General features: G+C 40.0%; 1 protein-coding gene across 1 annotated transcript in view; it reads left to right on the top strand.

Annotated features, from left to right (window-relative positions):
- Positions 1 to 16,597, top strand: part of PNPT1 (polyribonucleotide nucleotidyltransferase 1) — a 46,355-nt gene extending 29,758 nt beyond the window's left edge. Inside the window, exons 15-28 of the mRNA XM_006122141.4 lie at positions 42 to 78; positions 1,899 to 1,965; positions 2,054 to 2,143; positions 2,566 to 2,619; positions 2,726 to 2,835; positions 5,112 to 5,183; positions 5,287 to 5,350; positions 7,882 to 7,965; positions 8,611 to 8,694; positions 9,615 to 9,721; positions 9,802 to 9,857; positions 11,258 to 11,336; positions 13,458 to 13,505; positions 14,578 to 16,597. Coding sequence (XP_006122203.2) covers positions 42 to 78; positions 1,899 to 1,965; positions 2,054 to 2,143; positions 2,566 to 2,619; positions 2,726 to 2,835; positions 5,112 to 5,183; positions 5,287 to 5,350; positions 7,882 to 7,965; positions 8,611 to 8,694; positions 9,615 to 9,721; positions 9,802 to 9,857; positions 11,258 to 11,336; positions 13,458 to 13,505; positions 14,578 to 14,733 — 1,108 coding nt within the window. The 3' untranslated portion in view covers positions 14,734 to 16,597. The remainder of the gene's footprint in view (positions 1 to 41; positions 79 to 1,898; positions 1,966 to 2,053; positions 2,144 to 2,565; positions 2,620 to 2,725; positions 2,836 to 5,111; positions 5,184 to 5,286; positions 5,351 to 7,881; positions 7,966 to 8,610; positions 8,695 to 9,614; positions 9,722 to 9,801; positions 9,858 to 11,257; positions 11,337 to 13,457; positions 13,506 to 14,577) is intronic.
- Positions 16,598 to 17,586: the final 989 nt, after the last annotated feature.

The following is a 17,586-nucleotide window of genomic DNA, read 5'->3' as shown; positions in this document are numbered from 1 at the left end:
AGTTGCTCCTGTATGATGGTGTCCTTATTTTTAATTTCTAGTGGAGTGAAAGATAAAAACTTTATGCTGCATTATGAGGTAAGATGGCTTTGTTGTCTTTAATATGTCTTGTTGCCTATTCCATAAATATGAGCATGCCTAAGAGTTTGTTAATAAAATCGTAAACAAGATCTTTTATATCATAACCATTTTTTTTCATTTTTTGGGATTTGCTCAAAATATTTCATAAAGCAGATATAATTTCCAAATCTCTTGTATTCCAAGTACTCTTGGTAATATTACGTTGTGAATAAGCTTGTGATTGTATGACAGAAAAGTAAAGATGTGACATGCAGTTCTTGACAAATTTACTTGTGGTTAGCTTGCCTCCGTAGGTCTTCAGTTATTGCAAATGCATTAACAGTAGAATCATAGAGTTACAAACACCATGGGAATCAAGGTTGTCTATAACTCTGAACAAAATTATTGTTCTTTAAAAAGTTTACAACTCTTTAATACAGCTTTGAAACTTTACTAGGCAGAAGAAAAATATTGCTTTTCTTATTTTTTTAAATAGTTTATAGTTAACACAGCATTGTACAGTATTTTTGAGGGGGCAGGGAGTGTCTGCTGCTGCTTGATTGTGTGCTTCTGTTGAAAATGAGGTGTATGGTTGACTTATCAGCTCATAACTCTGAGGTTCTGTATTTTTTTTTTTGAGCTGCGTTAATGGAATGAGAATCCAGGGTGCCTCTGGGGCGGTCAACTATCAAGAGTAATGGTGCTAGAGAGAAAATGCTTTGGCTGAATTCTCACTGCTCCACTGTAGCACCTATTATTAAAAGTAGAGAGTGTGTGCAGAAAAGGAAGAAATAAGGTGGTGGAAGGATTTTTTTTTAATGTTTAGAGATGGAAAGAAATGAGGCATGTAGATAGGACAAGAAAAGGCAAACAAAGAATGGGGGAGATAATCATAAAGACATCAAACACTGGTAATCCACAGCTGTATTGCCAATTCACGCATAATAAATAAGTTTCTGTATTTCAGAAAATCAGTATCATTTGTTTGATGGCGTGAAATTGACAGCAAACTAGATCACTGTAAAGTTAATCAGATTACCCCTGCTAAGTAAAGCCCTGGAACATAAATTGGATTAGCGGTCCATCTAGTTCATTGTTGTGTTTCTGACAATGTCTAGTACCAGACACTTCAGAGGAAGGTGCAAAAATCCCCCAAATAGAAAATGTATAAAATGAAATCTCTTTAGTTGCCAAAGAATTTTACAGTTGATGATTCTGAAAGTTTATTCAAGTGACTGATAAATATTTTTCTTGGTACTAGGGATGTTAAATATCGGTTAATTGAATAGTCCAGTAACCTCATGAATTCTTATCAGTTAGTCGACTATTCTGTAGTCCCTGGGGTTGGGGCCAGCAGCCAGTGCGCTCTGCCCTCACTCACCTTGCTACTCAGTGCTGCTGCCACTGTATCAGAGATGGGTGCCAGGTGGAAGCCAGTTCAAACCCAGTTCCCCTCGTGGACATGTGCTGTCGCCCTGTGCTGCTGGCTCTGATAAAGAGGCAGTGGCGCAGGGTGGCAGCAGCCCCTATCTAAGAGATGGTCTGAGTTCTGGTTCACGCCGTATCTGGGAACTGAGCTGGGTTGCTGGCCAGCCTGCTAAAAAAAATAGACTGGCAAGTGGGGGAGGAGAAAATGCGTGTAGTCTATAACATTAACCGATAAGCTTTTGCTCATCAGTTAATCGACTACACTTTTACATCCTTACTTGATACACTTGTATTTTGGGGGGGAGGGGGGGGGTGGCTGTTATTATTTGTTTTGAGGCAAATAAGCAGTCAAAGAAGGAAAGGGCACCACATGCTGTTTTACTTTCTATATAAAAATTACATTTTTCTAGTTTCCTCCTTATGCAACTAATGAGATTGGCAAAGTTACTGGTGTGAACAGAAGAGAACTTGGACATGGTGAGTGAGACTTAGAGTAGTTAAACAAAATTATTGTAGTTCTTCATTTAATAACTTTTTTAAATGTATTTTGTACCTTTAAATACAGGTGCACTTGCAGAGAAAGCTTTGAAGCCAGTTATTCCCCAAGATTTCCCTTTCACAATAAGGGTCACTTCAGAAGTCTTGGAGTCAAATGGTATTAAAATTTCATTTTCATTTTTTTACCTGTTGATGAAGAGCCAATGAGTTTCTTTAAGTGTCTTGATTTTGATCAACTGTACTAGCAATTGTTCTAGCTAATTAACTAGGTTTTCTATTTAACAATGCTAGTGAAATTCTGAAAATGACAAGTATGTGCATGTTTCTGAACCTCAGTTATGGTTGTTAGAGAAGTGCTTTAACTTGCAAAGCAGTAGGTTGCAAGTAAAAGGGGAAGACACAAACTGAAGGTTAATAAATGGCATATTGCCTACAAACTTTTCTGATTTAGTTCACTCTTCTAAGACCTTTGTGCAATCCATTGTAAGGGGTATAATTTTAGAATTACCAAAGAACTTCACTAGTTAGTTTTGCTTGTAACTTGTGATAGATACATCTCCATTCTCTGACTCCCTGTAGGATCTTCATCAATGGCTTCTGTATGTGGTGGAAGTTTGGCATTAATGGATGCAGGTACAATGTGTAAAACGCATGTAGAGAATAAACTAATGTATTCATTAAATGGCTATAAATTGTGGTATGACAGGATAATAGAAATATTTTCATGTATTGCTGTTAGGAGTCCCAATATCAGCTGCTGTGGCAGGTGTAGCAGTAGGACTGGTTACCAGATGTCAGCCTGAGAAAAATGGAGAAATTGAGGATTATCGTTTGCTAACAGACATCCTAGTGAGTGTTTCTAGTAGTTATTTTTCCCCTTCCTTGTTTCCTCCTGTCACACAAAGCTACCAGAATCTCTTGCAATATTTGTTCAGAGTACTTTGGGAACATGTAATGCCAAATTAGTACAGGCAGTCCCCGACTTACGCGGATCCGACATACGTCGGATTGCTACCTGCGAGCTCCGGGGCGAGAAAGCCCCGTTCGTAAGCTGCTCCAGTGCCCCTGGTCTGCTGGAGACCGTCTCCAGTAGACCAGGGGCACTGGGCAGGTTCCCGCGCTTCTGAGGCTTTGCCAGAGCAAAGCCTCAGAGGCGCGGGAACCCGCCGCAGCTGCGGCTTCAGTCCCGGTGCCTGTGGTCTGCTGGGGACGGTCCCCAGCAGACCACAGGCACCGGGACTGAAGCGGCAGCAGCGGCGGTTCCCCGCACTTCTGAGGCTTTGCTCTGGCTCAGAGGACCGGGACTGAAGCCGGGACTGAACCGGGACTGAAGCCGCAGCAGCTCGACCGACACCTCGACCGCCACCTCGACCGTCCCCAGCAGACCACAGGCACCGGGACTGAAGCCGCAGCAGCGGCGGGGTCCCGCGCCTCTGAGACTTTGCTAGAGCAAAGCCTCAGAGGCGCGGCACCCCGCTGCCGCTGCGGCTCTGCTCCCGTGTCCCTGGTCTGCTGGGGGGGGGGGGCGCAGCTAGTGTGCCCCCCCAGCACTCCAGGCTTTTGTTTTGGACCCTGGGGCAGAGCAGCTGGGGCACTGCCGATTGGTCCTGCAGCGCCGCTCTGGGCACTACTGGACCAACCCGGCAGCACCCCAGCTGCTCTGCCCCAGGTCCTGATTCAGCCGCTGCTGGTCAGTTTCAGCAGTGGCTGAATCAGGACGCCTGGGGCAGAGCAGCTGGGGTGCTGCTGGGTTGGTCCAGTAGCGCCGAGGAGCGGTGCTACTGGAGCAACCCAGCAGCACCCCAGCTGCTCTGCCTCAGGCGTCCCCAAGTCAGCCGCTGCTGAAACTGACCAGCGCTGACTACAGGAAGCCCGAGGCAGAGTTGCTCTGCCCCAGGCTTCCTGGAATCAGCTGCTGATCAGTTTCAGCAGCAGCTGACTTGGGGAAGCTTGGGGTTCTTAAGTTGAATCTGTATGTAAGTCAGAACTGGCGGTCAGTTTCAGCAGCGGCTGAATCTGGACGCCAGTTCCGACTTACATATAGATTCAACTTAAGAACAAACCTACAGTCCCTATCTTGTACGTAACCCGGGGACTGCCTGTATATAGTTATGGATGTATTTTGTTTTACTTTCCCCCTTTTGGGGAAAGATCTCTTTAAGGATATCTGTTAACCATATCTTCATTTTATGTATTACTGTCTGCCCCTTTTCCTTCAAGCTCAGTTAACTTCACTTCTATTGCGTTCTTTCTCTTCCATTTGAGGAAAGAAGAGGCATGACTTAGGCCATACCTACTCTGGACTTATGTTGACAAAACTTTAGACACTCGAGGATTTAAAAAAAATCTCACCTGTGAGTGATATAAGTTTTGCTGGCATAAGCGCTCATGTGCACAGCACTGAGTTGACGGGAGACGGTCCCCTGTTGACACAGCTACAAGTGCACATTAAGCTGATTTTATTATGTCCACAGTAGAGCTTTTTTCTGTCATGATCAATCTTTGCAGTGGCACAGCTTTATTGGTATAACTGCAACTTTGGTAAGCTTGTAAATGTAGACATGACCACCCCATTTATTGACTGACAACTAGTGTATTTTGAATCAGGCTTCCATCTTTTCTTCCACTAAAATAATTTGATATCAGTTTTTCTGAGAGAGTACAACTTGTTCCTCCTGAAGTAACCTTTCATGATGAATAACAAAACTATTCTGTTATAAAAATATATAGCCTGCAATAACTAATAGACCGCAAGGGGAAAATGTCCAGAGTTAATAAAGAATAGTGACATGGCACTAAAGAAAGGCATTGAAGTCTTAAAAGACGCAACTTTGAATCTAGCAAACAAAAAACTGTGACTCATAGGCAGGGCTTGACAAAAGGCGGTGAAATCTACTCGCCAGCCCTGCACTGCGCATGTGCAAGACCCGTATTGTGCATGCACGTGCTGCTGGCAAACGGGGCGACCGGCTGAAATCTACTCGCCGCAGGCAAGTAGAAACAGCAATTTGTCGATCCCTGCTCACAGGTATGAGGATGTGACCAAGGACATGGCCTTTTACTGCAGTATCAAATATAGATTTAATCTGGCTTGTTCAAAGTATGTGTTTCCATGTACCCTGTAGGGAATTGAAGATTACAATGGTGATATGGACTTCAAAATGGCTGGTACTAATAAAGGAATAACTGCTTTGCAGGTATTTTAATTTATTAAATCCCCTTAAAATGAAATAAGAAAATATGACTGGACAATAGCCCTTTCAAACATGCTGATGTCATTTAACTCTTTTTCCACCTAAGGCTGATATAAAACTACCAGGGATACCACTAAAAATTGTAATGGAAACCATCCAGCAAGCCACAGGTAAGTCCATATTTGTGTGTTGTACAAATTTTAAGAGAAAAATATCAGAGGGGTAGCCGTTTTAGTCTGGATCTGCAAAAGTGACAAAGGAGTCATGTGGCACCTTATAGACTAGCAGATGTATTGGAGCATAAGCTTTTGTGGGCAAAGACCCACTTCATCAATTTTAAGAGAGTAATTCCTAACTTTTCAATATTTTCATGTATACAAAACTTGTGCCATCTGAAAGATTAGTGTGCTCTGAATTGCTAAGAATTAACTTCTGTACGTGCTTGTGTATAAAAAAAGAGTTAAATACTCTTAACTTTCATACTGTCTCCAGAATGTCTAGCAGTTCCCAGCTCTCTTATAAATTCAAAATCCTGCCAGGAGCTAGGGAACATGTTTGTTACTCACTCACAGAGGCCCCAATTAATAAAACAATGTAAATGTGCACTGCGTGCAGACAATAGAATGCTAATGGTTATCAGTCCATCACTATATAAATTATATATTGTGAAAAAGATCCAATGATATATCAGACTATTAAATTAATACTGAATTTGAAATATTAAATGTTGGGCTGGAAGATATATGATTAAATAGGTGCAAGCTATGTTTGAGTTTAGTTAAACATAATTTAGGAATCAATATTTTTACTACTCAGTTGACTATATGAAAATAACTTTCCTCCCTTTATTTAAAAACTGAAAAATGACTTATGGATCAGAAAACAAATGTCTTGGATTGGCCATATATCTGTGGTAAAAATGAGGTTTTTGGCAACCATTCAATTTCAGACCCTGCCATCTATATACCAAAAAGAATGCTAAAGGAATTTCAAATAAAAATTGTGTGGAATAATAAGTTCCCATGAATAAATAAAAAAACTCTATGGACCCGCTCTGAAAGATAGAATATTGATATTCCAGTTTTAGCTTACTTGCAACTAAAGCATTATATAAAATGTAGTAAACCCAAGTTTTAGGAGTCAATTAAGGATAGAAATTCTAATGCTATGGGAAAGGCTAACTGAAATATCATCACAATATGATGCAGCAAATTCTTCCATATTAATTTAGAAGGCTACCGTTAGAGTTAAAGGGGGAAATGATATGAAAAAATATACCACTTTTGGATCAATAGAAGATATTTGAATAAACGACCAAACTTCATCAGTTTGTGTAAATGCTAAGGAAATTGGTTACAGAATACCTTACTTCATTTAAGGTAAGGAAAATTGAAGTAATAAACACCGGAGAGCATATGGATGAACCTTTATGACGGGAATGTTCTGAAATAATATTTTGAAGGAAAATAATAAATAGAATTTTCCAGGTAATTTAAAATCAGGCTACACTCATAGTCATTCTATTAGATTGAAGAAGATAATTGATTTTTAGGGAGGACCTACTGTTAACATCTACTATGAACAAGTAGATATGTAATGGTTCATTTTTGGAAAAAGGCAGATCCCACTCCAAACATTAGTATTGTTCAAAACAAGGTATGGGAAATCATTTAATGGACAGACAGTTTTATATATGGATCAAGTAGATTTCATAATGTATATTTACTGATTTGGGAATCTGAATAATAAATATATAAATAGTAAAAGGTGACCAAATGTACATGGGACTTTTGAAGATGAAACACACAAGTTAATGCTTTTATGGAAAGTTGATGTGCACTGAAGACAAAGTAAGTTTTATTTGTCGATGGTCTCAGTTCTGTATAGCCATTAGGACCCAAGGGGAAAAAGGAAGGAGTGGAACTCTGCCCTCTCCATGCCTCACATCTTCTACCCCTCCCCCCACACTATTGCTGCCTCTGTCCTTCATACAGTCACACAGCAACACTTCTGCTCCACTTAGCCACTAGGTAGCCAGCCCCTACCCTGGAGCAGAGCATTGATCAGGAAGAGCCAAAAGCAGAGGATAGGGAGTAATCCTGTCTGCTTCAGCAGCACTTAGGCAGTCCCCTTGGAGGAGCATCAGCCTTTCCCAGCTGTATTAGCACCCTTCTGTCACCAGCTTCCCTGTTCACACATTTTAAAATGCACCAGTCACAAAATGGGGGAAAAAATCATCCTGTGACTTAAGTGCACAGTCCTTTGCATTGAGGGATTTATAGTTGGTATGTGAAGCAATTTTTGGTTCTTTTGTGCATCACAGATATAAATGCACATCAGTGAGCTACTTCTGTAGACTGCATAGTTATAACAACAGTTCTTGCTAAATATTTGCAGTTTCAACCATACTGTGGGCATGATTTTGAAATGCCATAGCACTTTAGAGACTAACAAAAATATATAGTCTCATGATTTCCCACGAAAGCTCGTGATACTATATATGTATGTTAGTCTCTAAGATGCCACAGGACAACTTGTCATTTTTATCTCTAATGTATGTGACGTCAGTGATAAATACTATATTTGTCATGCTAAATACTCACATTAGTTTGGGTAGCCTCCTTGTATCCTACCTCAAATTTAAAAGCAAATATAGTGTTTATTTTCACTTTAAACATAGTACTGTCTTTTTTCCTCACAGTTGCAAAGAGAGAGATCTTGCAAATTATGAACAAAACAATTGCAAAACCCAGACCAAACAGAAAAGAAAATGGACCAGTTGTAGGTAATATTGAGTATAATATAATTGTGTATCACTTGTTTTAAGATGAGAGATTTGAAATAAACTTCTGTTTAAAATATTTTGTCTTTAGCTACGAGTGCAGGTGGTTGTAATTTTCTTTTTGTTGGCTGAGGGGGGTGCCTGGGTGCTCTTTCGAAAAAGCGGCTTGCTTTTTTGAAAGAAGTGGTTGCAGTCTAGATGCTCTCTTTCGAAAGAGACTTGTAGTCTAGACATACCCTTAGTGTTTCCTATACTCTCCCCCACCAGGATTTGTGAAATTTGATTAAATTAAAATATTTCAATTGTTGTATTGAGGGTGGGAAAAATATTGCCTCATTTTAACTTTCAACTACCAATTCTATCTGTTTCACTCTCACCAAATCTGTGTAAGTTATGTACATGTATCTGAGTGCTGGCTTTTGTTTTATATCTGCCAGAATTCCTGATCAAATATTTATAGTGATCCAGGTTCTGAACTTCTTTGTAGTTAAACTTCATTCGGTCATTGAGAGAGAAGCATATTTAACAGATCTTTACAAAGCAGGTCACTAAAATTAAAAACCTAAATGAGTATCACTTGATCTTCTAAATTCTTGTGATATTTCTTAATGCTGCATTTCAGACTGTGACTTACATGTTCTCTTTCAGAAACTGTTCAGGTGCCTATCTCCAAAAGAGTAAGGTTTGTTGGGCCAGGCGGCTATAACTTAAAAAAACTACAGGCTGAAACTGGTAAGAGTGTCATTATTATAATTGATATTTATTTATTTATTTTATTTATTTATTGTATAAATGTGATATTAGCTCTCTTTGGTGCATGTGAAACCTTTACTTTATGGGATATCATGTTGTTGACAATTAGAGGGCAGGAAGTGGGGGGTGCAAGAGTCAGTGCAGGAGTGTTAGGAGGTAGAGGGCTGATGGGCTGCAGAGGGTTTGGGTGGTGACCTGGGGCAGGAGAATGAGGTACAGAGTTGGAGGGGGGGAGTATGGGTCCAGGAGAAGATTTTGGCCTGGGCCAAGGGGTTCAGGATCTGGGAGGCAGTTGTGACCTGGAGGAGGTAGGGGGAAGGTTTATAGAGGATTTGGGTGGTGACCTGGGGCAGGAGGGAATGGTGGCTTGGGACAGGTGGTTGGGGGGAGAGAGGAGGAGGAGTGCCAGAAGCAGGCTCTGCCTGGAAGGTGGTTACTTAGGCAGCTCCCAGCTAGCAGTCCTGCAGGAACCTGAGGCAGGCTCTCTGCTTGTCTGCTGCAATCCCAGGATGGTAGGCTGGTTGCTTCACATGGCTCTGCTCCAGGCATGGGGGGATGGGAGGAGAGGGATGGAGGGGTGAGAAAGGGGAAGGCAGGCTTCACTCTGCCCCTGCCCCCAGCAAAATTTCTCAGCTCCAGACACTGGTCAATGAGAGCTGAGAAATTTTTGCTGGGGCCACATTTTGCCCAACCTTGGTTTACAGTTTTGATATAAATGAAGTTTTGTGGTAAATTTCACTATAAAACAGTAGGCTTGCACAGGATTATGTGCTCACATTAAGTCTTTAACATAGGTCTGCTGTAGTATGAATTTCCTCTTTACTGGTTTAGTTGTAGAGGACATTTTTATTTCATGATTGTCATCAGTGTTTAATTCCGTGTACATTTTCATTTTTAAGGGGTAACAGTGAGTCAGGTGGATGAAGAGACATTTTCTGTATTTGCCCCAACACCTAATGCTATGCATGAAGCACAAGAGTTTATTAAGGAAATCTGCAAAGATGATGTAAGGACAGATTTCCATTATTTGCTTTGAATTTCTTTATTTTACGAACCTGTGTCTGACAACGTTTTTTCCCCGTGCAGCAAGAGCATCAGTTGGAATTTGGAGCAGTTTATACAGCCACAATAACTGAAATTAGGTAAGATACATTTGTCTTCTGAATGTCAAGAAGTCTAATTGATACCTGGGATATTATTTTAAATGGTCACTTAGAATATAATTGGAGAGATTTGAGTTAACCCATTACATATTTATATCCCTTTAAAAACCTGAAAGGTTCAGTGAGTCATTGGCCTTGATAACTCAAGGGCCATGGAAGGATTAGTGTTTGTGAAGAATCTGGACCATCTGCTAATACTTTAGGGCTACATCTAGACTACATGCCTCTGTCACCAGAGGCATGTAGATGAGGCTACCAGGCATAGGAAAATGAAGCGGCGATTTAAATAAATAATCGCCGCTTCATTTAAATTTACATGGCTGCTGCGCAGAGCCGATCAGCTGTTTGTTGGCTCAGCGCGGTAGTCTGGACGCACGGGTGTCGACATCAAAGGCATTTGTCGACCACCCAGGTAAACCTCATTCCAGGAGGCATACCTGGGTGGTCGACAAATGCCTTTGATGTCGACACCCGCGCGTCCAGACTACCGCGCTGAGCCAACAAACAGCTGATCAGCTCTGCGCGGCAGCCATGTAAATTTAAATGAAGCGGCGATTATTTAAATCGCCACTTCATTTTCCTATGCCTGGTAGCCTCATCTACATGCCTCTGGCGACAGAGGCATGTAGTCTAGACGTAGCCTGGGAAAGGAGATTTGAACTCCTAGCTTGCACACACCTTCTTTTGATACCAACAGGAGGAAACTATCTTCCCAAGGAGCAAACAAGCCAGGCAAACCTGAATGTAGAGTAATTTAGTGCTTCTTCATCTATGTGGACCTATTGCAGAAGATTATTATTATTATTATTATTAAGAATGTAGAGGAGTAGAACCCTTAGGAGGAGGGAACCCTTATAAAGGTAGCTACTGTTTGATAATATACATTTCCTTTGTGAGAAAGCGAAGATGCACTACTCTCCAAGATTTATGTAGGAAATCCTTGTACCGCTGGTGAGATTGCAGTCAGCTCCTCTACTAGTGTTTTGCTATGAGGGGGGAAAATCCTCTTTTTTCCTTTTCTCAATGGCTTTTCTGTAGACTTTGCTTTATCTGTCTTATGTATTTATAAGGCCTCTAACATTTGGCACTCAGCTATAGTTGGGAGTGTGCTTTTCCTTTACTATGATGTAATATATTGATTTAAAAGATAAACCTAGAAAAATATGTACTAGTCACTTGTTATTAAAAAAATGAAGCTTGCATTTCAGGACAGATGGTTTAAATGAAAGTGTGCCCATCCTCTGTTCTAATAGGTAAATGATGAATGAAATCTTACTCTAGAAATTCAGTGTATATTTCCATTGTAAGCGTGAGCCAGAATAAATGTATTGCTCTCTAAACAAATTATTTTGAAATAACCTAACTCTTTTCTGATGCAGAGATACTGGAGTGATGATAAAACTGTATCCGAATATGTCTCCAGTGCTACTTCATAATTCACAACTTGATCAAAGAAAGGTAATAAAAGAAAAACAAGGAGGCCAAGTACTGCTGGGTTTCCCAACAAGATTTTCTCTTATTTTTTTAAGTTGTTCAAATGAGCTGGAAGAGTAGAGCATTGCAGCACCAAAGTCAGAGTTTATGGGAGGTTATATTGCCTACTTAACAGTGATCTAATGTAAGGAAATGCATGTGGAGAGTTAGAGGGTAAGGGCTTCAGATTTCAGAGACTTACTAGAAGCTCATCAGAGGGACAGGGTATAGCCAAGGTCCAGGGATATCACCCTGGTAAGAATCCCAGCACTCTGACTTTTACCAGTGAATGTAAAAGTGGGGGGAGGGATAGCTCAGTGGTTTGAGCATTGGCCTACTAAACCCAGCATTGTGAGTTCAATCCTTGAGGAAGCCATTAGGGATTTGGGGCAAAAATTTGTCAGGAATGGCACTTGGTCCTGCTGTGAAGGCAGGGGACTGGACTCAATGCCTTTCAAGGTCCCATCCAGTTCTAGGAGGTAGGCAATCTCCATTCATTATTATTATTTAATGAGTATGAATGGGTGGGGGAAGTTGGCATTGCCCCAATAGTAAATCTGCTTCCCCATACTTCTCGCTGGTCCTGGCCTGTAAGTTTTGCACAAGAGAAAAGCGGGTTTAACAAAAACAGAAGTAGTAAGTAGAATTGTAAAGGATTATTTAATATAAAATTGGCAATATTAAAAGCAAGTATAGTATGATACACTGTACATTATGATTTAATTTCAAATTGCATGATGTGTACCTTGAGGCATGCCAGCAAGGTTACTCCCTTCCTAAATAGTAAATCTTAGGCCTTGGGTTAATAGCTGGCAATTAAAGGTCATTCCAGGTCCTATGCATAATATACTGCTGAAAAACTTCTCCTCCATTGGCTACCCTGAAAAACTATTTCCTTATTTTCTGAACTTTCTGTGAACTGACTGCATGTTCCAGTAGGTATTAGTAGTACCAACAATGTCCTATCACAGGACTACTCAACTTTGAAAGCCTCAGGGGCCACTCATACTCACGGCACATGCCGAGGGCCGCAACACAAGGGTGGTTGCATGTATATGCAAATAGCTTCTTTCACACTGATTGGCATGAATACAAAAATTAAGGCAAGACTATACAATAAACAGGCCCCATTTAAGTCAGTTCTGCTGATATTAATAAAATGTAATATTTACCCGATTTCCACCCACACGACAGCACTTTTAATGAGCAATTACAGTCCAGGAATTTAACTACGAAAATGCATATCAACAGAAGACCATTATATTGACTACTTTTTTCCTTTGGCTCCCACCCGTAGGCCACATGTTGAGCCCCACAAACACAAACTGCACTGTGGGCCACAAACAGGGCCGCAGGCCGCATGTTGAGTAGCCCTGTCCTATCATGTTGAATACTGGTGCTACATCAACAAGGAACCACCATGGTGGTACAGATGTTTCAATAAACAAATAGTTTTATGTATGTGCTGAATACTCCCCTGGGAGGCGGGGGGAAAGTAGTTAAGTATTTAGGACCAAGTTCTTACCTTGTATACTGATGTACAGTTCCACTGAGTTCTGTTGTGACTGAAAGAATAATATTGCCCTCAGAAAAACTGTTTGGCATTTAACTTTTGCTTTTCATCACATCATATTGTAAAACCAATATTATTCTGCCAGGGTTTCTTGAATAGTTTAAATCCTCCATTCTAGTTGGAAAACTTGTTCCCCGCTCATTTCCTGTTTGGTTACAATGCTATATTCTAAGTAAATTAAATCTTTTTGCAAAGGCTTCTATGTGCCTGTTACTCTTAGGCAACATCTACACTACGAGTTTTCTTGGCAAAGAATATGCTAATGAGGGTCTCATTTGTATATTTTCTGCCGATCCGTTTTTGTGCTGGGTTTTTGCTCAAAAAACAAGCAGTGTGGACAGTTTCTTTTTGCGCAAAAACGGATCAGTAGAAATTATGCAAATGACATCATGACTCATGCAAATGAGATCCTCATTAGCATATTCTTTGCCAAGAAATCTCGTAGTGTAGACGTAGCCTTAGTAAAGCTAACTCTTTCAATAACTTTCTGGATTTAAGAGCATTTCATTTAATTATGTAACTTTTATTTCTAGATTAAACATCCTAGCGCCCTGGGATTAGATGTTGGCCAAGAAATTCAGGTATTTATTTAAGCCTTGACGACAGTATTGAAAAAATAATATTGTAAATTTTGTTTCATTGCCAAAAGGTATAATAGCTTTTATGTCATCCTTGGTTTGTGTTGGCACAAGACGAATATAGCTAAATCTGTTTATAAATACTTCAGTTTGTCATACTTATAGCTTTATATGTTGGTTAAAAATAAGGATGTTAAATATTGATTAGTTTACTAGTCGAGTAGTCGATGGAATTTCCATCAACTACTCAATAGGCACTTCCACATTCCTCCTTTGCAATGTTGGGGCTCTTCTGCATTTCAAAGTTGGAACTCCGTGTGCAGCCTGGGCTCTTGTACATTTCAAAGCGCAAGTACCCATATGGAGCCCAGAGTCAGTGGGACTTCCTGCTGGCCCTGGGCTGCACGCAGAGTTCCAACTTCGAAATGCAAAAGAGCCCCCAATGGGGCTCTAGTGCATTTCAAAGTGAAAGCGCCCGCATGGAGCCAGGGGTCAGCGGGGAACTTTGAGTCCCCCGCTGACCCCAGGCTCCATGCGGCACTGCCACTTTGAAATGCCGCACGAGCCAGGGTCAGGTGGGGAGTCCCCAGCTGATCCCGGGCTCTGTGTGGTGCTGCCCCTTTGAAACGCCACCATGGTGTTTCAAAGGGGCAGTGCCACACTGAGCCCGGGATCAGCTGTGCGGTACTGCCCCTTTGAAGTATCCTCTCTTTCCCCCACTTTTTCTGCCTCTGATAGAGGCAGCAAGGGGGAGGGGGAAGCGACTAGTCAACTTGACTGCCCAATAAGCATTTGCTCGTTGGATAGTGGACGAGTCCTTAACATCCTTAGTTAAAAACCCACTTCTGCTCCCTTGGAGTAAATGGAATTTTAGGCTATTCACTTCAGTGGGAATAAGAATTGATTGTGCAAAATAGATTTAATGGTGCCCAATGGTAATAAACTATAACAACGTATGTTCTTAATATCAGTATTTTCCATTCACCTTTAATTTTGTTCCTTCAGTTTGATATATGATCATTTTTACACTGAAACTAATTCTTACACTGTCTGAAACAATCTCATTTCTCCCTAGGTGAAATATTTTGGACGTGATCCAACTGATGGCAGAATGAGACTTTCACGTAAAGTACTTCAGTCACCAGCCACATCTGTAGTTAAAACTCTAAGTGACAAAAACAGTATTGTAATCGGAGGTGCAATTCCAGAGTCATCTAGCTCATCCTGTTGACTAGTAAGATCATAAAAACTGTTATGGACATATTAGTACAGAACTTTTTAATGTATGAACAAATTTATGAATGCCAAGTTTATATATTGTACAGATAACATTTTAATTTTGTATAAATATTGTTTGGTGCTGATTAGTATTAAATTTTTCATCACTGGCTGTTTCATTCTGTGTCACAAAAAAGCTTAATTTCTTGTTACAAATTATGTAAAATTGCTGAGGAAAAATTGACAATTCTAGACTTTGGGTAGGCTATCCTATATAAGCTGTCAGACAAAGCTATCTTTATTTTTAAGAAGTCTTGCTCATAATGCCAAAGAGCAGATACAACCCCGTTTAAAGAAATGTAAAATTGGCTGCTTTCTTGAAAGTTCTGACCATCATACTGGAATGCCTGAAGCTCTGACCCTTACATATTTGACTGTATAATAGACTTAGATTAAGCTTTTTCAAAAGAATACTATGTGCATTTTTTTTCTTCGGAAGCAAAGGAGACAGTAGACAAAGGTGACTGTAAAATGAAGGCAAAATTCTTGCCAGGTCATTGGCAAATGAAAATTTTTAGTAATTATAACTTACGATATTGTCACTGGTTTAAAACAAACTTATTCTCTAGATTTGTGAAGCTTTATGCTAATTTAGAGAAATACAGAAATAAACTTAATTGACTTTTAGCACCATTTTGAATGCGGAACCTTCTTGATTAAACTAATATTTTGGCATTTGGTCCCTCGGAAAGAGTAGCATCCTGCATTTTCTTCAAAAGTTGACACAGTAAGCAAATAATCTCACTTAATAAAAATCATACTCTACTAAAACTTGCAGACTGACAATAGTGGGGAAAAAAGTAGACACACAAACTATAAAAGCTAAGAGGTGAGGTAAAGTCTCATAATTTAAAGTTGCTGTTAGACAATTTGGCTAAAATTCCATCAGAGTAAGAGAATCAAAAATCTCAAGTTGCACAGTGGGAAGTGTAGACTTCTGTAGTTTTATAAAATAGACATTTTCAAAGTTATTTCAGAAATATCTGAAAACATTCTAGTGTAAAAGGTAGAATTGAGAAGCCATTCACTGACAATCCTTTACATAATCAAAAGTTTTGGCGTTACTTTTCTCTTGTTGAGATGTTCCACTTTTATCTTGGTGCAGTTTCTCTCAAAGTGGGCAGCGGGCCCTCTTTAGAAAGCTGCTAACGGGCCACTCCGGTTTTGCGTCTACCTTGGCTGCAAATGGCAAATAGTAGCCAATGGGAGCTGCAAGGCTCCAAGTAAATAAACCAGAGCAACCCATTAGCAGCTCTCTCAAAGTGGGCCATAAACACTGGCTTAGCACAATGTACCTCTGTTAGTCAGTGCCCAGTCGCAGGACATAACCCTATAATGAAGATTGTAAGGGAAATTTCAGCAATCTGCAAGGTATGTAGAATTCACTACTTTAATATGAGTAGTGTTTAACCTCAGTTTCATGGCTTATTTCAGATATAAATAAATTTACAATAACTAAAGTGAAAGCACCACATTTATAAAGAACATTAGCAATTTTATAATACTAAAATGTGTAGTAGAAACACAGAGAGTCTGTTATTGGAACTTACCATTTAAAATTAAATGCTAATGAACCCTCCCAAAATAAAGTATAGAATAAATAGAAATATTGAGATTGTAATGGATTTTTCCCCCCAGTTTTGAGTTTTAAACCATTGTGCCTGGTATAGGTTCCAAAAATCTTGTCTTGAAGAATGATAAAACTCCTTCACTAAATTATGTTCAGTCAAGATGATTTCTTTAGAGTCTCTTAAGTTCAAAGAGACATTTTTTAAAAGGGTATAATAATTAACTGTTTGTTCAACACCATGTGTTGAGGCTTCCAAAAATCCATTAAGGCAGCACCCATGCGTATGCTGGTCTCAAATTTTAAAGATCTGATCTATTTGTAGAAAACCAAGTTTTCCATCAGTAGCAAACAATCTCTGAAGCACCCAGAATAAAAGAAGTGGAGCAACGTGCAGGAAAATACTTGTGTTTGTGGAGGAGAAATATGAACCTCTAACTGTGAATATACAGCCACAAATATTTTGCAGTTTTTTCTTGGTAAATATTAAAAGGACATTGAACCAGTTACATTTGTAGTCTTTTTTTCCTCATAGTATAAATTTGAAATACAAGCTTTCCCCTACTCATCTTTGCTTTTATACTTACCTCAATTGAGAGATCTTTACTTCCTGATTTTGTTACTTTAAATTATCATCACACATAACCAATATCTCATGCAATGGGTGGTAATATTGGATTTACACATTCTAATGTTTTTATTTGACAGATGGCCCTGGGATTCCCCACTGCTGGTGTTGGTGTGTCCTTGAGCCATTGTTTGGAGATTCTTAGAGCAGTGCCTAGCTTGCACACACTGCCTTGATATTGCGCATTCACAGCCTGTCTCCTCAGTTTCTTCTCTGGCATCCTGGTCTGAGAAGGAGCCCCACAGTGTCACTCAGATTTTTTTCCTTCCTTCATGACTTAACTAGTTTTTTCTTCTCTTATTTCAGATAAGCTTCCATTAACCGCTGTTTGTCTGCCCCCCCCCAAAAATAATTCTAGTATGCCTGTTTCACCAGGTTTTAAATGATGCACTTACATGCAAGGACACTATTCCCATTTCAGATGGCTAATCACAATGCATCTGCTGTTTGCTTAAAAAAACCATGTCCCCCAAAGATGTGCCCATGGTAACAAGCTAAAAAGGCAGGGACTTGAGGCTAAAACTCATTCTTATGGAGAAGTCTCTCTGTCCCATCTCAGATCCAGGGCCCAAACCCCTCATGAGCCACTCCATACATCCATCCTCCAAAGA

Source organism: Pelodiscus sinensis, chromosome 3, assembly GCF_049634645.1.
Source record: "Pelodiscus sinensis isolate JC-2024 chromosome 3, ASM4963464v1, whole genome shotgun sequence".
Taxonomy (NCBI): domain Eukaryota; kingdom Metazoa; phylum Chordata; order Testudines; family Trionychidae; genus Pelodiscus; species Pelodiscus sinensis.
The sequence above is the reverse complement of the archived record's forward strand: the minus strand, read 5'-3'. Positions and strand labels throughout refer to the sequence as shown.